The 26,367-nt window shown below is 43.9% G+C and overlaps 1 protein-coding gene across 1 annotated transcript in view; it reads left to right on the forward strand.

Annotated features, from left to right (window-relative positions):
• Nucleotides 1-4,969: 4,969 nt before the first annotated feature.
• TFF2 (trefoil factor 2) overlaps nt 4,970-26,367 on the forward strand; it is a 68,398-nt gene continuing 47,000 nt past the window's right edge. The window contains exons 1-6 of the mRNA XM_060235263.1: nt 4,970-5,096; nt 5,988-6,105; nt 6,676-6,822; nt 8,251-8,406; nt 11,028-11,174; nt 13,062-13,232. Coding sequence (XP_060091246.1) covers nt 5,061-5,096; nt 5,988-6,105; nt 6,676-6,822; nt 8,251-8,406; nt 11,028-11,174; nt 13,062-13,232 — 775 coding nt within the window. The 5' untranslated portion in view covers nt 4,970-5,060. The remainder of the gene's footprint in view (nt 5,097-5,987; nt 6,106-6,675; nt 6,823-8,250; nt 8,407-11,027; nt 11,175-13,061; nt 13,233-26,367) is intronic.

A 26,367-nucleotide genomic window follows, 5' to 3' on the forward strand; every position in this document is an offset into this window, starting at 1 on the left:
TGGGGTCCACCCATACTTCCAAGATCTTGTTCACATACACTGCTACCTAGAAATGTATCCCCCATCCAGTATGAGTGTTCCTCATTTTTGTTACCCAGATGTAGAACTTGGTACTTATCCTTGTTAAATTGCATCTTGCTCATATCCACTCACTTTTCCAGTGTGTTCAGATCTCATTGAATTCTATCTCTATTTTTGGTGTGTTCTCTCCTCCTCCCAATTTGGTGTCATCTGCAGATTTAATGAGTAGCCCCTCCATACCCTCATCCAGATTGTTTGTAAAAATATTGAAAAGTACCAGGCCCAGAACTGAGCTCTGTGGCACTCCACTGGACACCTTCCTCCATTCAGATTAACTGCCATTGAAAACTACTCTTTGACTGCAGTTTTTCAGCCAGTTCCCTATCCACCTAACTATACTGGAGTCCAGTCCACATTCCTCCAGTTTACCTGTTGGAATATCATGGGGAACCTTATCAAAACCAGGACAGACACTGAAATGAATGTATTTGCATATTTAAGCTTATGTGTACATAACACAACACATTACCTAATTCCGTGCTTAAGAAAAACCTTCTTGTGAATGAGGGGGGTCTTGTATACTTTTATTTATTTTTATTTTTGCAAACAATAAAGCTCCCAACCAATAAAATGCCCAAGTTAAATAGTTTTTTAAAATGCCCAAGTCTTATGCACTTTATGTACTTCAAAAGTTCTACTCCCTGATAGTTTTTAATTCCATGCCATCATGAACAAGCAGATGTAGCTTTCTTTTCATAGTTTAAAGGTCTTACTTTCACCAAACTTCTGTAGACTTATTGGAGAGCCAAGCCTTCAGGATGTACCCATAAAAAACAAGCAGAAAACTATCCTGACAGATAAACTTGACCCTAAGTTCCCTGCAGTCCCGGATGGGCTATCATCCAAAGGTCCATGAACTTTGAGATACAATCAGCTCTATGTTTACCATCTTGAGTGCCATGGAGGAAGAAAGCTGAGATGGAAAAAACAAGTTGCTGAACCTGACACAATAGAATAAATTTATTTTTTTTATTTCAGTTCCTCTGCATACTCATAGATGTCAATAGAGCTTACTCCAAAGTAAGCATGCATGGCAATATTAACAAGCTACACCATTAATACGTTCTTAATCCTGTTTTGTTTTCAGAATGCTTCTAAAATAAATGTGAATCAAGAGTCTACTTGTCTACTCTAATTGTTCCTTCAGATGAAAAATAAAGTCCATTTTTAACCGTGTACCCGCATAAGCTCTCCTGTTGGTGATCCTGCATATGGCTTTCAACAGCTTATTCCTTCTGCATGCTGTCATACCTGAAATAATAAAAGGATGTAATACATCTTGATTGTAATTTTTCTACTATGGTCCTTGAAAGAAGTGGGGACTGTTGGGAAAGAAATAAAGGGATAATGGCAGCCTTTTCTCGCTCACTTATAAAAGATGTGATTTTTTTTCTGTGGTAGGATTTGATAAATCCCCATCAATTCAGTAGTAACTGCACTATAAGAAAATAGTGCCCCCAAACTCCCCACCAGTTATGGAGTGAATGGATTCCCAGTTGTTTTGCACCTTAAAGACATCACAGATCAAAGGCCATCTTTGCACAGCCAGGAGTGTGTGTACAGAATCGTCCCAGACTCAATGATAAACTGGTCATCCCTCCTGAGAGACAGAAAACCCAAATGCTGGTGAAAATAATATAAATAATAACTGCCCATACTCTGCTCTGAGACAGATCATTCTTAACACTTTAGTGCCTGAGATTCCATGCTTGAAACTTATAGCATTCCATTGCTTTCAACACTTTCTCCCAGCCCAATTCAGACTGGAATCAAATCCAGGCTAGACACAAGAGTGCAGAATGAAGCACAGGAAGGGCAAGGAAGGTGGTAGGATTTAGTTCTCCTTTGCCTGTGACTCCATTTTTGTTATCAGTAGACCTTCCATTCCCTGCTTTAGACATAAGTGGGTAAACACATGTACATGCCCCTCCCCCAATCACGTTATCATTGTTTTTATTTATTAAATTTATAAACTGCCCTCCCCTGAAGAGCTCAGTGTGGTGTACAACATTAAGTAAACATACAAAGTTAAAAGACATAAGTAACAGTTAATTACAATTTAGCTTCACTCTGTTGACTGGTGTTCACTCCAGGAAGCCTATGGTTAAATTCAGATGGTGGGTAACAATAGAAGTATAAAGCACCAGAAAAAAATATTTCATGAGTGTGGTCACATGTCACATTAAAAGTGGGCATGCAGCACTCAAATTTGAATCGCTGAATATTGGGGCTGATCAGGGGAGCGTCCAAGAATGAGACTCGTCCCAATCTCATCCTGTTGTTGAACGATCAGACATTGAATGCTATCACACTCTTTTCTTGGAACATAAACACAACCGATCAAGCAGATCCAAAGTCGATTGAATGAGCAATCAGATGGTGATTCCTGCAGCGGGGTTTTCATTGAACATGCACCCAACCATTGGGAGGTGGAAAATCAAAATTGCTTCAAAGGTGGGTGGGGGAGTTCTGGGAATTAAGTTGTTGACTCAAACTAAAGGATTGCCAGGAACTACTTTCCTGGAACTGGGCATTGACAATGATATCTGGAAATCCTTCACATTAAAAAAAAGATTTCCCCCCCCTGTTCTCCCGTGGATCCTATGTTGATTGGAGAAGTAGAAACCTCACCTCAGATTCCTGATGATCTGGTCATGCCTGTGTCTGCTGGGGCTTTTTAAGAAAAAATGTGGGAGGGGTGGATAGCAGGCACCAAACATCCCAAGGGGCAGTATTGCGCATGAGCTGTCCAAACAGGAATAACCCAAATGTGTGCCACTTCTGGGGGAAAGTGCCGGACTTTCTCCAGGGTCAAATAACACTGACATCAAACCAGGGCAAGTCGGGATGCTGATGAGTTGCGTTCAAGGGACAGATGAGGTTGTCTGGACGTGCTCATAAAATCTGAATGGGAACCATGGGTAAGATGGAACTAAAGGAGCATGTGACCGCACCTATCTGTTCTGACTTGAATTGCCCAGGCTAGCCTGATGTTGTCAGCTCTCAGAAGCTAAGCAGAGTCAGCCGTAGTATAGATGGGAGACCACCAACCAAGTTTAGGGCTCACAATGGCAAATGACCTCTGAATATCTCTTGCCTTGAAAGCCCTATTGGGGTGCCATAAGTCAGCAAAAAAATGTCATTAAGTTTAAAATTCTGAAGAATATTTTGGAAGGTCCAATGAATGATGGAGACTACTTTACCTTGCATTATTTCTAACTTAATTGATCATTATTTCTAACATTTTCAATGCTTTATAGATCAGTTCAGTGAAATGCTCAGAGTGTGTGGTGAAGTGTTCAGGATATAATATCAGGAAAATCTGGCTTCTGGGAAATCCTGGGCTTCATCTTAACCTAAATCATAGAGGAGTTGTGAAGACAGAACAAAAAACAGAATGCCACCTTGAACTGATAATCTCCTTGCAAGAAAGAAGGGGCAAAAATGTGGTCGATAGCTTTCCTTATTAGATTCCTACTCATCTGAAGATGATCAATGTCACTGAGTAATAATCATGGGTCCAAGCCAGCCCAATTAGTTTCCCTGCTGGCAAAGGATTTGATCCTGGGTCATCTATGACCATGTTCAACCATCATGGCTGCAAGTGCTAAGCACTTTAGAGCCAAGGACTCACTGATTGCCCTTCATCTCCCCAACCCAGATATGTAGTCTTTCTTTAGTTATCTAGTTTGTATAGCTCAGACATTTTCAAGTTGGCATTTCTAATTTAGGATAGATTGTAGATCTAAGGAAGTTTAGGCTTAATGTTATGCTCGTGGTTCAGCCCACAATCAGTGGCTAGAAAATACATCAACATTTTGCAACCAGAAAAGAGTATATTGTGGTTCCATGAAAGAGGTGCTGAAGTTTGTGCAGAAAAGTTATGCCCTAGCTGCATTAGGAATATGTTCACACTGAGTCTTGTTACTTTAGAAAATACATGGGAACTGTTTATTGACAGGGATGGTAGAGTTCTAGACTGATTTTGCACTAGGCTTGCTCTGGGTGGAGAGCCCTCTTGCTCCTGGCACTTATCTCGGTTATCACATAAGCCGCCCTGGAGCTGCAAGTTGGTGCACTGCTTTCCTGCAGCAAGTGAGATCCTCTTACAAGTGGTTTCTGCTTGCTGAGGAAAAGTGGTGCGCCAACTCGCAGCTCCGGGGCAGCTTGTGCGAAAACCAAGAGAAGCACGAGGCAAAAGGGCTCTTCACCCAGAACAAGCCCTAGTGTGAAATCAGTCCTGGTTTCTTGCTATATATCCAAGCTGGGATGACCTCGGATAAGTCTCAGCTGCACTAGCATGCTGTCCAGTTGCAATCCCATTTTATAAGGTTATTCTGCAAAGTGAACCACTGCTGTGAACACATGAACATATGAAGCTGCCTTATACTGAATCAGACCCTCGGTCCATCGAAGTCAGTATTGTCTACTCAGACTGGCAGTGGCTCTCCAGGGTCTCAAGCTGAGGTTTTTCACGCCTATTTGCCTGGACCCTTTTTAATTGGAGATGCCAGGGATTGAACCTGGGACCTTCTGCTTACCAAGCAGATGCTCTACCACTGAGCCACCATCCCACCCCTAAACATGCCAACATGCCATCCTGGCTAGGCATCTCGTTTCAGCACAATGTCTTGGACTAACTCACACATGTCACAGAATTAGTCCTGCCCCATTTTAAGCACTTTATTTGTTCGCATTGCACTCATAGGACCTGGTCACTGGACAGCTAATGAGCTGAGTGCATAAACAATTTGAGAAATCTGGCTTTATGCCCTTTGCCTGTACTGTCACGTATAAACAAGTGCTTTGTTCTTTGTTCTTTTTAAACTAAAGCTTGCATTTTAGCTGCAGAATTATGTAACCTCACAGCCATTTGATTCTGATACATGAACTAAGAGCAATTATTCAAAGAGTCTTTGAGACAGAAGAAGAAGACAGGAAGTGCTGTGTTCCCCCAGCATCCATGTGTGGTTTCCAGAATGGAGCTACTTATTCCTAGCAATTCAACTTTTCAAGTAAGACAAGGGTTTATCTGATTTATTCTGTATGTTCCTCTATATAAATGCCATATGATTTCAAATTATATTTACCTTTTTTTTGCTATTTGGAAATATTGAAGAAAAACAGATTTATTTGTGAATAAGGACATACTGGTATTTTTACAGTCATAAGCTCTCAAGAGGAGAAAGGATCACTCTGCAGATCCTTACAAGCAGTGTAGTGACTAGAATGCTTCTGTATACAAAAGTCTATGTGCATGCATTCCCAAAACAGATAATTGGGGTAGACTTTATTCCCATCCTGCCTGCAGAGTTGATCAATGCAAACCAGGATTGGCAGAACCAATCATCTGCTCATGGACCTGATCCTGCAAGGATTATGCCGATTGCTCTTTTTGGATCACAGTATTTTTTTTCTTCTAGCAGCTATAAAGATCCTTACATTAATTTTTAACTCTTAATAGACATTTTTGGTAATTTAATTAAGACATCATAGAGAAAGTAGTTAATATTTCAAAGAGAACTTTTAAACTTTGAACTTTTTAAACTGTCTTTTGTAATGTTTTTTTAAAAGAATTGATTAAGTTGTATGTGAAGTAGACAGTAGTATCAAACTATGGTTCCATTGCCTGGGAACCTGCAGTGTAAGGACTGTGCTTGCATTGATTTCTGTAATGCTTTTTTTAAGACAACAGATGTTTAGAGTGACGCACCCCCACATGACAAAGATGTATTAGCCATATTCGCAGCTGTGAAAAATGTTTAAATACCAGCCAAGCATGAGACTACATTTGCAGTGCTGTAAACCTCCACACAACCTTTTTGAAAGTTAGGCTAAGTAGGTTAGTTTAATATTTGTATTTAAAGCAATTAAGGTTTCAAGTGTTTTTTCTCCCCCCATTTTAGATCAACATCCTTGAAGTATATAAGCTAAATATAGCAAAGGAATACAAGTCATGTTTGTTCCTGGCAGTTGTGCTGTGGGTAGGCTTTGTCTACCCCAAAAATACAAGTCATCCACCATGTAAGTATTGTTTCTCAGTACATTAAACCATTCAAGGTAAAGAACAAACATCAAATATATTAACTTTATGGACACCTACAGAATGGCTGGTAAGCAGAGTCAAATGTAAACAGACAATAACACACAGATTTTTGCTAGTCTAAACCTTTTGAAATTAAGCTGGAATAATTCTCCAAAGGACTGCACTGTAAATATCATCAGCTTCAGCAGGTGGCAAATCAACAGCTGAATTTTAAGCAGAGTTACACTCTTCTAACACCATTCAAGCTGAGCAGAGAGATGGCTTCTTCCTGGAGAACAGACAACTGTCATTCCCAGTTTTCATCAAAAATGCTAACTCCTGTCCTGTCTCTCTTTGTGATTGGTGTATTAGGCCATCTGCTGCCTTTCACCAGGTATGACTGTCCATATATTATTAGTCAATGTTTCCTAAGGCTATAAAATTACATAGTTGCAATGGGATTTTTCAAAGTGCCAGTAATTTTGGTGTGACACCTGGCAAATTGGAATGAAGAGTTAAAAGGCAAGTAAAAAAAGAGAAAGGAGTTTCAATATCTTCCTTCCAAACAGATGCATGCCAGTGCCTTAAGGATGTCAAAGACAGAGAGGACTGTGGGTATGAGGGAATCACTGCAGAGCAATGCACAGAACAAGGATGCTGCTTTGATGCAACAGAACCTGGGGTGCCGTGGTGTTTTCATCCTTCTGGAGAGAGAGGTAATGATTTGTGACAAACTGGTATATGTGCAGGGGGAAAGATCAAAAGTCACCCAGCTTGTGCTTTAATATTACTTTGTCCAAACTTTCCAGATGATGCTTGCTGTTTGCAAAGGTAATTAGTGGATTACTGGGTGCAAAAGCAATTTGAAGAACAAAAGGATCTTGTAGAATCAAGCCCACCATATGGCTCAACTTTAGGCACAAGAAGAAAAAATTTCCAGCAGTTTCTAGTGGGGTGAACCTTGTAAAAATTCAGCTGGGTTCCATGGACTTTTCCAGCTGCTTAAAAAAAATCTAACAGATCCAAGGGTTTTTTTTTTTTGTAAACCCTTTTTATTCTTTGTGATTTTACAGAATAATATGCAAATAAAAACAATCACAATAAGAAGGTGAGAGGATGACAAGTAGAAAACAGTAGCAGCAGCAACAAAAATGTTCTTTATTGAATCTCTGCTGAAATTACACAAACAGATTGGATTTGTTTTATTATACATTGAAGCTGTGTATGTGCTTATGCAGCATGATAGTCGATTCCTAAGTAATTCAGGAGACCAAGTATCCTTAAATGCTGCTACTTCTAATACTTCTTTTGGAATACAACATATTATTTGAAAACCCCTGGAGAAGCCCGCGCCACCCTTTCTCCCCTTCTTATGTGATTTTGTGTGGTGGGTGGCTTGCTGGCCTTTTGCCTGGGGGGGGGGGCAGCCAAGGAGAGCCCCAGGCAAGCAAGACCTGCTTGGGTTGGCTGAATTTTTAGCCAGCCCAAGCAGGTCTCGCTTGCTCAGGGCTCTCTTTTCTTGCATCGGGTTGCTTTTGGCTGGTGGGGACAGAGGCATATGCTAATGAGTTATACTAATGAGCTCCATCACCTGTTTTCTACAAAAAAAACCTGTCAGTGGTAGAGGTCATTCTTTTCACCTGTCACCTGGTATTTCAGCTGGAGAAGGTAGGGATAGAATGGGGGACCTTGTGGACAGCAAGCTCTACCTCTACCTCAGTTGTGATGGGGCTCTCAAAATTAATATGGCTCTCCACATTGTGCAAGAAGTCTTGTCACCTGCTCCAGTTGCATCTAAAAATCTGACACAGTCACATAGAGAATTTCAAGGGCTGATCTATGTGATGTGACAACCACATGATCATAGTAGCCACATGAATTGGCCTAAAGCATTTTCTATTTCAGATAGCTTTTGATGGGAGGAATTTCAGCAAGTAATAAGCTATGTCTTAGTCTGGACTGAATTTATTGTCGTTCTTAGCTGAGACCATGGCTTTTTTTTTCTTGAGCAGGAATGCACAAGAACGCAATTCCAGCTGGCTTGGTGTCAGGGGGTGTGGCCTAATATGCAAATGAGTTCCTGCTGGACTTTTTCTACCAAAAAAAGCCCTGGCTGAGACTTTTTATTGCAATTGTTCCCAAAGTTTCACTTCAGTTTGCAAAGAAAATGATCAAATCACGAGAAAGAATGGAATGTGGATATCCTGGTATAACATACAAGAGATGCCGAAGAATTGGTTGCTGCTATGATAGAAAGGCTTCTGATGAACCCAAGTGCTTCCACCCTCCGGTAAATGATGGTAATGGCTTTATATTTATGTTCTTTGATTTTTTCCAAGGATTCCAGAAAAAGTCACAGGGCAATAGTTAATCATGCTCACAGAATTACTAACACTAGTAAGCTGATATAGAAAAGGCAGCAGAGAATACAACAAATACCTTCTTGAATATAGTCACAAATGCTGAGGACAGGTTGACTGGGGGATGGATTTCCTGTCCTGCTCCTATTTCCTGGGAGAACACAAGGCATGAATGAACAAAGCTAATGAATCAGACCATTGGTTCATCAAGGTTAGGGTTGCCAAGTCCAATTCAAGAAATATCTGGGGACTTTGGGGGTGAAGCCAGGAGACTTTGGGGGTGGAGCCAGGAGATATTGGAGGTAGAGTCAGGAGCAAGTTGTGACAAGCATAACTGAACTCCAAAGGGAGTTCTGGCCATCACATTTAAAGGGACCACACACCTTTTAAATGCCTTCCCTCCACTGGAAATTATGAAGAGTAGGGGCACTTTCTTTTGGGACTCATAACATTGGATCCCCTGGCCCAATCTTTTTGCAACGTGGAGGGTATTTTGAGGATAGGCACTGGATGCTATGCTGCAAATTTGGTGCCTCTACCTCAAAAAACAGCCCCTCCCAGAGCCCCAAATACCCATTGATCAATTATCTATTATACCCTATGGGAATCGGTCGCCATAGGGAATAATGGAGTGTCCAGCAAACATTCCCCCCCCCCGCTTTTTGATGACTCTGGAACAGGGGATCCCCACCTGGGGATTGGCAACCCTGATCAAAGTCAGTACTATCTACTCAGACTGGCAGTGGTTCTCCAGGGTCTTGGGTCATTCACATCACTTACTACCTGGTCCTTTTAACTGGAGATGCTGGAGACTGAGCCAGGGACCATCTAAGTGCAAAATACATGCCCTGCCATAGATCTCAGGCTTGTCCTCAAAGGCAGATAATAGTAAACCAATAAGCCTCCCTTCCTTGCTGTTTGCTCAGAATTTTGATGGATAGGAGTTCCCTGTATCCTCTGAGTTCCAAACAACCAGAGGAGAACTCCTACTGATGTGGTAGAAAGAATGCATGAACCAACATTCAAAATACAGGAGTGGAGCATAGTTCTATGACCAAACATTAAATTTCTCCCCTAAGCAGTAGTCTATAACAAGCATCCTTATAGTTCATGCATTACAATCAGGGGCAGGGGTGGGTGGGTGCAAAACTGGAAAACGTACCAGGAACATCAAAAGGCTGAAGACTGTCTTGACATATTGGTTCATAATGCCTAAGGATAGAAACTGCCTGACCTTTTGCCTTTCAGGGGAATAGCTTAAACCAGGGGTGTCAAATGTACAGACTGTTGGCCAGAACTGGCCTACCCAGGGCTTCAATCAAGACGTGGGGCTCTTTTCTTCCCCCTCCTCCCCTCTCCTGTTCTCACCCTTTAAGGCTCCAAGGCTGCCTGCTCTTTCTGCCTTGTCTTTGCCAGCTGTAGCAGGAAGCAAAGCTGCAAAGAAAATGTAAAGCGGATTTTCCATTAAGGTCTCTGTGTCCAGATAGATAGGGCCCAGAGACCTTAATGGAAAATCCATTCAACGTTTTCCTTGCAACTTTGTGCTGCAATGAGTTTTAGCATTCCTATATAGACAGCTGAAGCTCATGCTTCCTGGAGTTGTTTGCAAATAAAGGGTTGATTCTTTGAGCCAGCTTGTCTCTGCTCAATGGACCTGACCTAGTGAGTACTCTAACCTGGGAACACGCAGCCAAAGGAGGATATTACACTGGAGAGCCATTGCCAATCTAAATAGACCTTGGACAGGGGGAGAAGCTTGCAATGCCATTTCATTGTTTTCCCAGGCTCAGAGCATTTTATATTTTTATTTTCTGCTGTGATCCTTGTTCTTTTTCTTGAAGTTTGATTTTTAAAATTGCATTGCCAAATCCCACTATTCCCCCACCTTTCCATTTTAAACAATATATTGCAAGAGTTTTAAGCATGTTTGTATTTTAAGTTAAAACATAATATCCCTAATTGTGTTTGTCTGTGTCCTTCATAAAGTTTATATCTCTGCTACCTCACATTGCATTTTATGACACACGTGGCCCAGCCCCACAAAGTCCCATTTATGTCAGATCTGGCCCTCCTAACAAATGAATTCAACACCCCAGGCTTAAACAATCAGATATATGGAGACTATTTGCCAATCCAGTGAATTGGTACTGATCATTAATATTTTTTTTTCCAATAAAAACGTTACATACTAAATTATATAATATTTTCATTTTGTTGAGATCCCGTATAGGTAAATACATTATGTTAACTAATAACAGTGTTTGTGGGGTGGGCTGCTGAAGGAAGACCCTTAGATTATGTTTTGCCTCAGGTTACCTTGAGTACCCAGCTTGCTGGGGAGAAAGTGTAGATGACTGGGGAAGGCAATGGCAGACCACCTACTGTGAAAACTTTGTGATGCGACGTCACTCCAGAGTCGGAAATGACTGGTGCTTGCACAGGGGACTATCTTTACCTTTACCTTTTCTGTGGTCCTGCCTACAATGCTTACCACTGGTAAGAAAAATAGAAAATCTGTTGAAATTATGGATGGTAGTAATATGGTTCACACTTCTGAACAGTGTCCCAGCATTGTGTAATGGATAGGAGTGCAAGAAAAGAATGCGGATACCCAGGCATCACTGCAGAGGAATGCCAAGAACGAAGATGTTGTTTCAATTCATATGTTGCTGGTACACGATGGTGCTTTCACCCTCTATCTGACACAGGTAATACCAAAGTTATGTTTGCTGTAGAGACAGATATGTCTAAAAGCAAGGTCAGGCAGACGTGCAGAGAAAGCGATTGGGTTATTATAATCAGTGATTACAAGAAGTGCTTTCAGAAACCAGGAATGAAAATAAAAGGCTCTGAAAGGAGTATAATATCCTGTTAACTTAACTGTTGTTATATTATCTACCGAACTGCACTGTAAGATCCATGAAATCTGAGATTTATTCTTCCCATAAGAATAGAATTAGGTGTTATTTGGTTTTGGCTTTTTGAGTATTGGAATTATATTTGAAGATTATTCTGACATGGCAATTAGAAGGGTTTTGTAAGGTAGTTCCTTGCCCAGAACAGCATACAAGCCAAAATGGCAAAAAGTGGGGTTGCCAGCCTCCAGGTGAGGCCTGGAGATCTCCCACTTTTACAACTTATTTCTAGCTGGCAGAAATCTGCTCCCCTGGAGAAAATGGCTGCTTTGAGGGATGGACTCTATGGTATTGTACCATGCTGAGGCCCCTCCCCTCCTCAAACCCTGCCCTCTCCTGGATCCACTCCCAAAGTCTCCAGGTATTTTCCAACACAGACCTGGCAGCCCTATGACAAAGACAATAGAGGGAAAGTGGGACAGAGACTGTAAGGACAGCCACGTCAGTTGTGTTAGATGTACTGGAGCTTGGAGTAGCTTAAAAAAAATGAATGAAGGCCTACACTGGGAACTTAAAACTGCCAGCAAAACAAAGCCCAACTACTTGTGATGGGCATTAGCCACCTGACAGTTCTCATCTGAACACAGCTGAAAGGAAGGAATAGAATGTTATCCCCAATTAATTACTTACTTATGAGGCTGATTTTAGAGGGAAACAACTCAGCAGATAGGTACGGACTGCAGTGGCATGTTTGGTGCCATCCTAAGCAGAGTTATATGCTTCTGAGTTCATGGAACACATCTACTGTCTGAGGCCAGACTTTCTCCCAGACTTACCCAGGCCACAGGACTCAGGAGGTAGCTATGACTCCAGCCTTTGGGATGCTAACTGTTCCTATGGCTGTCATTATGGAAAGAAGGCTGGCATTGCCAGGCCAGGCAATCCATAGCTCCTATGCATCACCAAGTGGCACCCATTCTACCTTTCAAGCTCAATGGGTGACCATAGGCTAGTCACACACATTGAGCCTAACCCACCTCACTGAGTTGTTGTGAAGATAAAATGGAGAAGGGGAGACTGTCATAAGCCACTTCTGGTTCCCATAAGGTAGGAAAATGGAGTATAAATGAACAAATAGAAATAATTTTGTATGAACACATCCATTGATGAATCCTTTTGGCAAATAAGCTATTCTCATAAGTAGCTGTCAACCAAAATTCCCACAAGAAAACTGAACTGCAGGAAGTGATGTGGAAACATTTTCATAGCGTTATTTTCAGCCCTTTACCATTCTATTAATCATAGAATCAAAATGATATGTCCAAGGAATATGAAGTTGGCATGAAAGATCTACCTAACACAAGGTTCAATCTGACCAAAATAAATCTGATGAAGGATAGATGCCTTTCCATACCTAGGGATCCCCAAATATATGAAGACCCCTATTTTGCCTAGGGTTGGTCTGTTTGGATTCTTTTGCCACTAGTGTGTTTGTGTGTGGGGGGAGGCACTTTCCTATTAGATACAATGATGGGTGTTCACATGAATGGCAAGTGAAACTAAATGGGGAGCTGGGGGGAGGGTCAAAGTGGTAGAGATCAAAAATTCAAATTCATCCCCCAAATGAGGCCTTTCTCACAGTAGCATAATATTTTAAAGCATCTTTAGCTTACTAATGTAGAGGCATGACTACTCAATCCAGCCATTGCTTTTGCTTTTCTGACTCTCTTTTCCTTTAAGGGCCTGTTAAGCAGTGTGCCATGTCACCAAAAAACAGGGTGCAATGTGGGTATTCTGGCATCACTGCTGATGAATGTTTGGAGAAAGGATGCTGCTATGAGCACTTCCAGTATGCTGAAAAGGTTCCCTGGTGTTTTCATCCTCTAACAAAGCAAGGCAATTTTTCAGTATGAAGAAATGGAGAGGAAGAAATATATGCTGGCTGAAGAAGAGGCTTTGTGGAATGAAGGGACAGCAAATTTCCTCCTGAGAGGTTTCTTCCCTTAGCACTCTCACTCTGACATTTGTATATAATTACATGGGGGAAAAGTCTTTATGCTATGTTTTCTATTAAATTATCCAGTTTGTGGAGGCTGTCTGACTCAGGTTGCAATTTCTGAGGTGGGAAGAACTTTAACATCTATACTAGTAATAACAAAATATTCATTAGTGATACCAAATGACACATCAATGGTGATGTTAGCTACCAGATCAATGGCTGAGATAACACCAGCAGGGCTTTTTTTTAAGTAGGAACGCAGAAGAAAGCAGTTCTGGCTGGCTTGGTGTCAGTGGGTGTGGCCTAATCTGCAAATGAGTTCCTACTGGATGTTTTCTACAAAAAAGCCCTGTGTGAAACAATGGTAACATCAGGGTGTGTGGCCTAATATACAAATGATTCCTGTTGGGCTTTTTCTACAAAAAAAGCCCTATACACCAGTATACATAAACCAAGCTGAAAATGCATGGCTGCAATTGTTGCAGAAAGAAAAGGGACTGTGTAATGTACTGAGTGACAAGACGCATTGAAGGCAGCATGCTTTATTAGCAAGTACATCACAAGAGAGAGAATGTGGGCCGGGTCCCCAATTATATACACAACCCGGAACAACCCTCTGCCTGGCCCGGTCCAATCCTGGCCAGTTAAACTTCCCGCCACAGATCTTGATTGGCAGAGCATATTTGCGAGCTATGTCTGGGGACCAGTGGACTCCCACTGGTCATCTCTGTAGCATTCGCAGTGTTGTAATTGCAGGACTGAAATGCAAGACACAACACTCCTCCCCCCTTAGTTCAAGACACAAAGTCTTTCAAGTAGGCTGGCACCCTGTGTTCCCTGGTTGACCTCCTCGGGGTTATTTGGGGAGTTGGAGCGGCTGCCGTGGCTGGCGGGGCTGCTGGTTCCTTGTGGTGGGGTGACGCCGGAAGAGGGCTGTCCGCCGCTTGTTGCTGTTCCGGAACCTCCGCTCTGGGGGGATCTCTCCGTCCGCTGTGGTGCTCTTCTGCCCGCATAATTGGCGCAGCCAGCATAGGTTGGGTAGCTCCTGGGGGTGTTGTTGTTAGTTCTCCCCCACTCCCCCTAATGCTGTTGGTTCTTCTGGCAAGGTGCGGCGGCGCAGCTGGTCAATATGCATCCTTAGGATCTGGCCCCCCTCTGACGAGACCTCGTTGGAATGGACCCGGTGACCCGCAGCACCCGTGCAGCTACCCACTCCGGCCCGCTTGCAAAGTTCTTTGCATATACTGGATCCCCCAGAAAGAATCCCCTAGCTGCTTCCCAAGTCTTGGGGGAACTGCGGAGGTCCATAGCCCGGTCAGAGTGCAACCTGTCTAACCTAGTGATCAGCTTACTCCCCATTAGCAACTCAGCAGGACTTAACTCGGTGACGGGGTTGGGGGTGATTCTATTCTCAAATAGGAAGGCTGCCAGGCGGTGGTCTCACTCCCCCCTGTACAATGTGACCCAGGGCCTCTTTTGTGGTGTGCACCATGTGCTCTGCTTGGCCATTGGTGGCTGGATGGAAAGGGGCGGACCGAATGTGCTGGATGAGGTACCTATTCAGGAACTCCTGGAATTCCCGGGAGGTGAAAGTGGTACCATTGTCCATGACAAGGGTCTCGGGGATCCCATGGGTGCAAAAGACCCTTCACAAGGCTCTGACCGCTGCCACAGTGGAGGTTGAAGCTACGGGAATCACCTCCAACCACTTGGTGTACACATTGACTAGGATAAAGAATATTTGGCCCTGGTATGGCCCCGCAAAGTCTAGGTGTAGCCAGGACCATGGCCTCCTATTGGACTCCCAGTGGCGGACGGGGCACTGGGCGGATCTGGCCAGGACTCTTGGCAGGGTTGGCACCTTCTAACCCACCCCTCTATCTCCTCATCTATCTCTGGCCACCATACATAGCTACGTGCCAGGGCCTTCATACGCACTATCCCCAGGTGTGTTTCGTGTAAGGCTTCCAGCACTTGCTTCCGCAGTGGGGGGGGGGAACCACCACCCTGCTACCCCAGAGAATACAACCCTTGTGTATGGAAAGTTCTTCTCTGCGAGATGCAAATGCCCTGAATTCTGCATCCAGTTTGCCCGTGGGCCACCCCCTTCCCATCCAGTCTAAAACACATGTGAGGATGCAGTCTCTGCCCGTGTCACGAGCAACCTCAGCGATGTGGAGGGGCCTCTCGGGTAGAGTCTCTATAAGCATCACATGGTGGGCAGGAGTGGGATCCGGGTCCATAAAGGGCAGCGGCAGGCAGCTGAGGGCATCAGTGTGTCCCATAACTTTGCCAGGGCGCTGGACCAGGGCATATGTGTACGAGTTGAGGTACTGGTTCCACCGCAGGACAAGCAGTGACAGAATCTGTGGTGTCTGGCGGTCCGGGGCGAGGAGGCCCAGTAGCGGCTTGTGGTACGTGGCAATCGTGAAACACCTACCGTACAGGTAGTCGTTGAATTTATGCACACCCGCCACGATTGCCAAGGCCTCCTTGTTTATCTGGGCATAGTTATGCTCCACGGGGGTCAGGGTCCGCGAATGATAGGCCTCGGGAACCTCCCTCCTGTCCGGGAGTTGGTGCCCCAGAACGGCGCCCACCCCATACTGGTGGACAGCTTCTGTCCGCGGGTTGTGGAAAGCTTTAGTAGCTCTCTCGAATGCACCCTTGGAGGGTGAGCTCTTCCTTTGTGAAGAGCTTTTGTTGTAGTCTTTCTTCTCTCAGGCCCCAGGCGAAACGGTCCCTCAGGGCCTCCTCTAGCTTGTCAAAACTACAGTTTCCCGCAATTTGGCGGAGAGCGGCCAGGTATTCGGCTGCCATCTCTCCCGCCTCTTGGTCCCTCTTGTGGAAGAGGAATCGGCGGGCAATGATTGAAGGTTGGGGCAAGAAGTGCCCAGTGAGGAGTTGGACTATCTCCTCGTACGTCTTCTCTGTGATCCTCGTGGGGGCCGAGAGACCCTTGGCGATCTCGAATGTGGCCTCCCTGCAGACGCTCAGGAGCACGTCTCTCTCTTACGGCTGTTGTCCGTTATCATGTTTGCTCGAAGGTAGCAATCGACCCGCTCCATGTAGGTCTCCCACCTCTCCAGTTTAGCGGGGTTGAACTCTTCGAGATGACCCATTGTTCCACCCGGGTTAGCCATTGTGGCTGCAGCAGCGGGTGCTTCCATCTCCCTAGACGGTGTGCCTTCCTTGTCTCCGGCCAGGTCCGCAAAGTCCCTCTTCGAGAGTTACTTGGCTAGGATCCCATCTTCATCGCCACTGCAATGTACTGAGTGACAAGACTGTTTGAAGGCATCATGCATTATTCGGTGGTACATTACAAGACAGAGAATATGCGGGCCGGGTCCCGTTTATATACATTCCACGGAACTGCCCCCGCCCCCAGTCTGACCAGTTCAATCCTGGCCGTTTAAGCTTCCCGCCACAGGTCTTGGTGGGTGGGGCGTCTAGCGAGCTACATCCGGGGACCAGTGGGTCACCTCTGTCGCGATCGCCATGTGGTGCATTAGCTTTTGTCTCAAGACATAACAGAAAGGAATTCAGGCAAAGGGGAGAAACCCAGTGTTGAAACTGACAAGTAACTGTGAAGTCCTGTTTTCCATATTGTGGAGCACTAGGGGATTTTTTTCTGTGTTATCAGTTACTGTGAAAAATGGGGGTCACATAATCTCATAATATGGAGGTATATCTTGAGTGTACAGAGTGCACAACAGAACCCACTGACACTGGCATTGTAAGCTGTGATTGTTGGCAATATGAGTTTGTGTGTGTGCATATGTGTGCGCATTTCTGTGCAAAGTCAGCTGCAACTCTACCACGGTTTCCACAGGGCTACAATCTGTATGGGGGAGGAACCCTCTGGCAGAAGCTCTGGAGAGCTTTTTGAGTTCTGTGCCACTAAATTGAAAAAAATAGGAGAGGGTATATAGTAATGTTAATTTCCTGCCCTTCCTTATAGATTTGCATGGTTTTCTCTCTGTGATTATCTAATTTGATCCTGCATACTGGTCATGATCTTGGCAGTTCTTAAAAGTCTGTCCTGTGTGGATTGCACTCTTCCTCCAAATGGATTGATCTCAAATGATTCTTAAGTTTAGCAGTTTGCCATGTGGCTCAAATGCCATTTTAGTGTTAGGCTTCCAGAGAATTCCAAAATGGTTCCCTCAAAAATCTTTGTTCACTAAAGCCTGAAAAGAAAAAATGAATCAGTTCATAAACCACCATGAACCACTTGAAAGTTCATGGAAAGTTTGTGCTGTTGACCTGCCATGAACTTCAGTTCGCAAACTGCAAACCAGCCAAAATTTGTCATGAACTTTAGTTTGTGATCTGGTCCATGCCCATCCCTAATCCCCAGTCCTGGTCTGACACAGAAGGTTTTGGATAAATGGTGTCAGGTTTGTAAACTATTAAATTAATGACAGGGCATTTCTAACCCAGGCTAATTACTAATATGTTGTTAACTTTGCATCACACTATAAGCAGAATTTCAGCAAGAAACTACAGCATTAGAACAGATTAAAGATGGACAAACCTTAGTTTTATGAATTCTCTGTGCAGTGTGCTATCAGGACCACTAGAGGGCAGAAGTGAGATACAACACTTTCTATAGAACACAGTAGGAGTTTAGTAGCACCTTTAAAACCAACAAAGTTTTATTCAGAATGTAAGCTTTTGTATGCATGTATACTTCATCAGACTATGGGATGGAGTACAGTGAGCAGAGCTACATATAGCTGATGGGCAGTGGTTAAGAATGCAAAGTAGTACAAAGTTAGAAGCCAATGGTAAAATAGTAAAATTAACAAACTGAAATAACACTTGATCTGGATAGCATTTGTGTGGGAAATCAGTAACATGTCAGAATGGGAGAATGATAGTGAGAGTGTCATGAGGCAATAAATGCTGTCTGTTAATTGCTCTATTTCTTGCAACTCTGGGTTAAATTGAGAACATATCTTTACCAGAGGTATTCCTGTCCACCTAATTTACTTTTTAACATGTAACATACATTATAAACATCATTCTAGTTTGCCATTAGAAAAAAGGAATACATTAAACTATAGTGGAAGATGGGTTTAGTATAGGTAATGAGATAAAAATCCCTTATGTGAGTATGTCAATACAAAAAACATCATACACTATTCTAAAAGAGAAATACATTGGAATACTGTGGATATATAGCTATACTTGGTGAGAATGGGTTTAGCATATGTAATGAGATAAAAAAAAACCTCAATAAACCTGTTCAGTCCTGGGGAGGTATTTGTTCCAAGTTTCATAATAATTTGTAATTCAGCAATTTCCCTCTCCATTCTGTTCTTGAAGTTCCTTTGCAGTAAAACAGCTACTTTGAAGTCACCCATTGAATGTTCTGGAAGGTTTAACCAGTCATGAGACCAGGAATCATGTGGCTGGAACGTTTTGTTCAAGAAACGGGTCTATTATGGGCATTCTCTCATGTGGCCCCATTCTATATGCTTTTCTGCACATGATCAGATATTATATGAAGGGACAGTGCGTGTTCTAATGCCGTCTGCTGCCAAATTTTACATTGCCACTGGTGACAGTGCACGATACAGTTCTATCTAGGAAGGTGTACATAAAGCCTTCTAGGAAAGCCCCAAGTGGAGAAGATATACTGCACATGGGTAATTGTTGAAGTGGAGAGGGCTAACGCAGCTAGCAATGCCTTGTGCACCAGCAAATCACAACAGGTTTCAAGTACAGCTATCTACTTAAATCAGGTGTCAAATGTCTGGCCCGCATGCCAGAATCAGTCTTCCCAGGGCTTTAATCAGGCCCACGACTCTTTTCCAATTGCGGGGTGGAGCATGGCAGGAAAAGGCTAAAATGTTTATGTCTTGCTTATGGGCTTTCTGCAAGAATCTGACTTGACACTGAGGGAAAGAGATGTTGGACTAATCTATGTCATGTGATGTCATGTGCCTTTGAGCTGATGTCTGTCCTTCTCCAAGTTCAAAGGACAGAACTATATATTTGCTACAAACAGGATTTTTCCCAACTGACTGATATTAGCTTGAGGAAAGCATAAACAGTGCTTTGATTGCCTAGTGTTCTGGAAGACTGTTGTAACTCTTTGGACTGTGCTGTTAAGGTCCTGAATTTGGTAGCTGAGGTTTGCTTTAGTACCTTTGCTTTTTAAATGAAGAAGTGAAGGAACTCTACTCTTGTTGCATTGTACAGTTAAATGTTAGTTTATAAATTTGATTTATTTTGATTGCTTTAATTGTATGATTTTTTGTTCCTTTTATTATAAATTATATTAATAAAGGTTAACTGAGCAGATGATCTCATCATGGGTAGATTTTGTGATGTACTTATTTTATAAAATTGCATAGGAATGAGAGGAAAAAACAGGCAAACCTGGTTGTAGGCTTGCTGGAAGAAATAGCTTATACTGTGAGTATGCAGTGAAACTCCAGTTTGCAGGAATCCTGCCCAGAGAGGATTCTAATTCCAGTATCCCAAATCTTCTTCTGAATGATGGTGTATTGAATGGCGGGGCTTGTTATGCAATTTATCTCAATCACACAGAATATCCCCATGCTGGGATCAAGGATGTGCAGTGCTCCCATGGAGACAATCAACTTGATAGAGCTGACTTTGACAGTAAGCCCAACACAAACATTACAACCCACCACATGAAGTGACATAATACAGAAGCAGCCTTAATGGGTTCCTTGTGGCTTAATAACATATGACTCCTTTGCTTCCATCTCATTCATCTAATGAGCTAGTTCTAAAGCACCTGTGCTGAGGATGCTCCATGTATCAGCATACCACCCATGTCTCTTTCCTTTGAAGACCAGGTTCAGCTGGCACCTCAAGTGCCACCTTCCAGGTAGACAAATCTCTTTGGCTTTAAACTGCCAGGGATTTTTGGAGGTAAAAGCTGAAGGTGAATTTGCCCAGGAGAATCGTAAAGGCTGTAGATAGAGACAGTGTTTGAACACAGGGGTCATTTTGTAGAAAAATAGGTGGTGGAGCTCACTAGCATAACTCATTAGCATATGCTGCCCCCTCACCAGCCAAAAGCAACTTGATGCAAGAAAGGAGAGCCCCGGGTGAGTGAGGCCTGCTTGGGCTGGCTAGAGATCCAGCCAGCCCAAGCAGGCTTCACTCACCTGGGGCTCTCCTTGGCTGCCCTCCCCTGTCAAAAGGCCAGCAAGCCACCAGAAGCCCAAAATCACATAAGAAGTGGAGAAAGGGTGATGTGGGCTTCTCCGGGGGTTAATGAGGGCTGCTGGGTGTGTGGCAAAGCTCCTGGTGGCTGGCTGGCTGCCTGGTCTCCTAATCCAGGGACTGATATGCAGCTGTATCTACTATTCAACAGACAAGATAGGTGGGGAGGAGGAGGGGGGCTGTCAGAAAAGTTCAGGAGCTGTGCTCCTGTGAGTTCCTGTGAGTTCCTGCTCCTGTTTTTCTGCATCTGTTGTATGTGCTGTCATGCCAGTGCCACATGTGGGAGTCATTGTGCATTAAGCTGGTAAAACTTCTTCAGTGATGTCCAAAGCCTAATACCATTACTATGATGGTACAATGCAAAGCTGGGGGGTGAAGAGGAAGAAGATAGGTGTATCTCATTGTTTCTCATTGTATCTCAAGAACATCTCTGAGACAGAAGATCCTCCTGTAAGCCAAAATGTCCTCAAAACGTGATTGGAGAATTGACAGGTGGGCACCTGGCTTAAAAAGGATCTTTGAATCTATGTATACAGGATACACATCCAGAAATTATTGCTTGAATGCACCAGGGACACTAATTAAGTAAAAACAATTAAAATTTATTATAGAAAAATATAAAACACACATACAAGACAATAAACTCATAAAACATACATACAGTCCTAAGAAAAATAGAGAGAGATGCAGAGATCACACAAGGATGGAAAAACAGGGTGATAATTACCGATCGTAGTCTTCAAGGAAGGCTCCAATGGCGACGAACAAGGACTAGGGGGAGGGGACCCTCAACTGGCCAAGAATCGGGGATGTATCTAGACAGCAGAACTGGGGTACTGCTAGATGCATACCTGTGTGGAGCTGGACCACAGGTTATAAGGACTACCTTGAGTCCTTAGGGAATGGGAGGTACAGGGTCGGATGACAGGTGGTCAGCTGATACATGACCTCAGAAAAGGGGAGGCTCTGCAATGACCATAAGGGCTGGGCTTATGCAGTAGCCAATAGCCCATTAATTGGTGGTCCCTGATTGGATGCCCATAGCTAGCCAATGAGCAGACTTGGCCTTAGTTACCTGATTGGACTTCCAGGTAACAATGGGACAAGGGGGAGGCTCCAGGACACCCATTAAGGGAAAGAATGGGAAAAATTATTAAGGTGGGGGGTACTTAAGCTATCAAACTTATCTAAAAAGATGACAATAGATGGCCAAATTGCTACCTAGGTAACACCGGTCTATCTCTGGGTGAAGATGTTCTTCCTCCTCTTCGATCTTCTATTGGCACCAGTCTTTGTCTTGAGTTCCGTTGGACAAAGGCTTAGGCAGTCTGGCAGGATCCATGTCTAAGAGAAGCTTGATGGCTTTATGCATAGGTGACATCTGTTGAGTATGTGAGCCTCCCGCTTCACTGTTATGCGCTGCAGGAAGATAGCTGCTGGTGATGTTAGCCTCCCAAGATGGATTCTATGGTCGAGTCTGGAAACCGCTTGCCTGGACAGTTCCTGGCAGCACACTTTCTTCCGCTGCAAAGGCTGAGATGGGGATCACACGGAGTGACTGGAAACCATCTGTTCTCCTGGCTAGCCCTCCTCGAGAGACACGGAGTGCTGCTGCACCATTGTGGCTATTAGTACTCATAAGTCCCTTCAAGTTTGGTCGACAAAACCCATGTTCTCCTGCTAGATGTGTGTGAGTTGAGTCTCCAGGCACCCTGGCAACCAAACGAGTGACTACGATGTTCTGGAAATAGGGGCATTTTTCTCACACTCCCTGATTCTTGAAACTGCCTTATACTGAATCAGACCCTTGGTCTATCACAGTCAGTATTGTCTACTCAGACTGGTAGTGGCTCACCAAGGTCTCGGGCAGAGGTCTTTCACATAACCTACTGCCAGATGTAGAATCATAGAATCACAGAGTTGGAAGGGACCTACAGGGTCATCTAGTCCAACCCCCTGCACAATGCAGGAAACCCACAAATACCTACCCCAAATTCACAGGATCTTCATCGCTGTCAGATGGCCATCTAGCCTCTGTTTAAAAACTTCTGTGACGGTAATTAACGGGTTAGCAAGAAAACTAAGGACGCATAGAGCCTGCGTCAGGTGACCTGAGGGTGGGGGCCAGAGTGCTCGGAACTCTCAGAGGTGATTGACAGCTAATGGCTGGGAGCAGTTAGTGTCTGACAGAGTCTGAGGGAGACTGCCGAAGAGAGCAGTTGGTCTGAGAAGGAGCTGAGACAGGAGCTGAGGAGAGTCTTCGAGAGAAGCAAAGCTCACTGTTCACTCTATAAAGACAGCCAAGGGGCTGTGTGTGACTAAAGGAGAGTCACAGTAAAAGACCTGAGAGGTCACAGACACAGAGACACTTCTCTTAAGAGCTAAAGAGGTGGTTGAGGGAAAGATGTGGGTCTAGAAGTCTGCAGGGCTGGGAGAAGAGACACGAGTCGACTTAAGGGACTTGGCACATTATACCCAAGAGGCCGACCTAGAATAGTGTTGGAGAGTGAATTTATATGATCTGTGAAACCTGAGAGACCTAAGTGAACTAGATATTATAAAGCCTGAACTATGAAGAAACTGTTAACTGCTTGAGCTACGATATAGCCCATGTATATATTTCCCATTCCCCAGTTGAAGACGGTGTGTGTATGTTAATAAATTTCTGTGGTTTAACTTAAAGTTCTCTGGTGCCAGTATATTGGGAAAACTATCAAAGCTGCTATGGTCCCCTATCTACAAACTGAGTTTATATCCAACTGAAAGTAAAACAAAACCCCCGAAGAGACTAGTATTGAGAAATCCATATTACACCCACCCCTTGAGTTTCCTAGCCGTGAGGTAAAATTCAAGAGGAAGAACTGAGGCTGAAGAGGGGCTGGGGTAGCCATAAGCCGCATATAGAAGCGATCCAGTGAGACCGCGAGGTGCGCTGTTATAATCTCCAAGGAAGGAGAGCCCACCACCTCCCGAGGAAACCTGTTCCACTGAGGGATTGCTCTAACGGTCAGGAAGTTCTTCCTAATGTTGAGCCAGAAACTCTTTTGATTTAATTTCAACCCATTGATTCTGGTCCTAACTTCTGGGGCCACAGAAAACAATTCCACACCATCCTCTATATGACAGCCTTTCAAGTACTTGAAGATGGTGATCATATCACCTCTCAGCCACCTCCTCTCCAGGCTAAACATGCCCAGCTCCTTCAACCTTTCCTCATAGGACTTGGTCTCCAGACCCCTCACCATCTTCATTCCCCTCCTCTGGACCTGTTCCAGCTTGTCTATATCTTTCTTAAAATGTGATGCCCCAAACTGAACACAATACTTCAGGTGAGGTCTTACCAGAGCAGGATAAAGCGATACTATCACATCATGTGATCTGGACACTATACTTCTGTTGATACAGCCCAAAATTGCATTTGCCTTTTTAGCCATCGCATCACACTGTTGACTCACTGTTCAGCGTATGATCCACTAAGATCCCTAGATCCTTTTCGCACATACTACTGCTAAGACAAGTTTCCCCCATCCTATAACTATGCATGGGATTTTTACTACCGAAATGCAGAACTTTACTTTTATCCCTGTTAAAATTCATTTTATTGGTTTTAGTTCAGTTTTCCAGCCTGTCAAGGTCATCCTGTATCCTGTTTCTGTCTTCTACTGTATTTGCAACCCCTCCCAATTTAGTATCATTGGCAAATTTAATACGCATTCCCTCTATTCCTTCATCCAAATAATTGATAAAGATGTTGAACAAAACAGGTTCCAGGACAGATCCTTGAGGCACTCCACTTGTCATTCCTCTCCAAGAGGATGAGGAACCATTCACAACCACTCTTTGGGTGTGATCTGTCAACCAGTTACAGATCACCTAATGGTAACAGGATCCAAACCACATTTTACCAACTTATCAACAAGGATAGTATGTGGAACCTTATCAAAAGACTTACTGAAATCAAGATAAATGATGTCTACAGCATTCCCCTGATCCAGCAAGGTAGTCACATTCTCAAAAAAAGAGATCAGGTTACTTTGACATGACTTGTTCTTGAGAAACCCGTGCTGGCTCTTAGTAATCACATCCATTCTTTCTAAATGTTCCAGGACCGACTGTTTGATTATTTGTTCTAATATTTTTCCAGGTGTAGATGTCAAGCTGATGGGTTGGTAGTTACTCAGATCCTCCTTTTTCCCCTTCTTGAAGATGGGGACAACATTTGCCTGCCTCCAATCTTCCAGCCTTGTAGCTTGCCAGTCACAGTCTGTCAAAAATCAGCACACTAATTAACTAATTTATTTACAGAATTTATATCCCACTTTTATGTCCTTACAAGGGCCACAAAGGTGGTTAACAATATAAAATATACAATCTAAAATTACATTATTCACCCATTAAAACAACTCCTCTCAAATAGACATTACAAATAGGAACCTACAAGAACTTGTGAAAGGCATCACATTTTCCTGTCTCCCTCCCCCTGCACACTACTTCTTTTTTTCTTTTCCTGGAAGCTTCTACTGCCTGCCTCCTTTCTCTGCTTCCTTCTCTCCTGATAGGGATTTCAACCTCCAGGTGGGGCCTGGAGATCTCCTGGAATCACAACAGATCTTCCAACTACCAATAGCTATTTCCCCTTAGGGTTCCCAGCTCCAGTTTGGGAAAGTCCTGTTGATTTTGCGGTAGAGTCTTGGGAGGACAAGTTTTTCACCTTCCAAAGCAGCCATGTGCTTCATCTAGAGATAGGTTTCAATTCTAGATTATCTCTAGTGCCCACTTGAAGGATGGCAACCATAGTTTCCCAGGAGGAAATGGTTGCTTTGGAATGGAATTGATGGCATTATACCCTTCCAAGGTCCCTCTCCTCCCTAAAACACAACCTCCCCAGCAGGCTCAGCACTAAGGGTTTTGGCGCCCGTAGGCTGAGATCTATTCCCCGCCCCCTCATATCTTCTCGTGCATGTGGCCCGATGACATCACCGGAAGTGACATCATTGGGCTGCGAGCGCCAGCGCTCAGTCCAGCTCTCCCCTGCTTTGAAGGCAGCTGGCCCCCTTTAAAGCAGGGGTGGGGCAGGCTGCACGTTTCCGGCAGGAAGCAGCCATGGTTGCGGGGAAATGGAGGGAGGCAGCAGGGAGAGGGGGCACCTCATGGCACCCCTAGGAGAAGTGGTGCCCGAGGTAGCCTCATGCACCGGCCCTGCTCCCCAGGCTCCATTCCCCAAATCATTTGAAATTGCCTAACCTGGACTTGGCCAACCTATTTCCTTCCCATTCAACAGCCAACTTGCCTTTATCAGTTCTTCTGTCAAGCTCCTCCCCAGCAGCCTTTGCTTAGGAAAACTGGCTCAGTTGTGTGATGCCAGCCGGAGGGCCAGGTCCACTTGTATGGCAGTGAACCATCAAGGACTTGTGGGGATAGGACCTTATTTTCCCCTGTATCTACCTAGTCACACTATGTCTTCTTTCCCTTCTCCTAGAAAACCCCCATATTCTCTGACACATTCTTTCCTTCTTAGCCATTCACCTATCCTTTATCTGTTTCCCATCTCAGCTATATTATTTATTTACCTAATTAATACCCCACCTTTCTCCATGGGGAGGCAAAGCAGCTTACATTACTCTCTTTGCTCATTTTTATCCTCATGACAGCCCCATGAGAATGGTCAAGCTAGAAGCATGTGATTGGTCCAAATTACCCAATGAACTTCCACAGCAAGATGGGGATTTGAACCTGGATCTCCGAGACACTTCTCTGAAGCTTGAACTGCTACACCACACTGGCTTTCATAGGGTGCCTGCTCCTAAACAGTAGCAAGTAGCTAGGCCTAGTCGAGTC

Source organism: Heteronotia binoei, chromosome 3 (genome assembly GCF_032191835.1).
Source record: "Heteronotia binoei isolate CCM8104 ecotype False Entrance Well chromosome 3, APGP_CSIRO_Hbin_v1, whole genome shotgun sequence".
In the NCBI taxonomy this organism is placed as follows: Eukaryota; Metazoa; Chordata; class Lepidosauria; order Squamata; family Gekkonidae; genus Heteronotia; species Heteronotia binoei.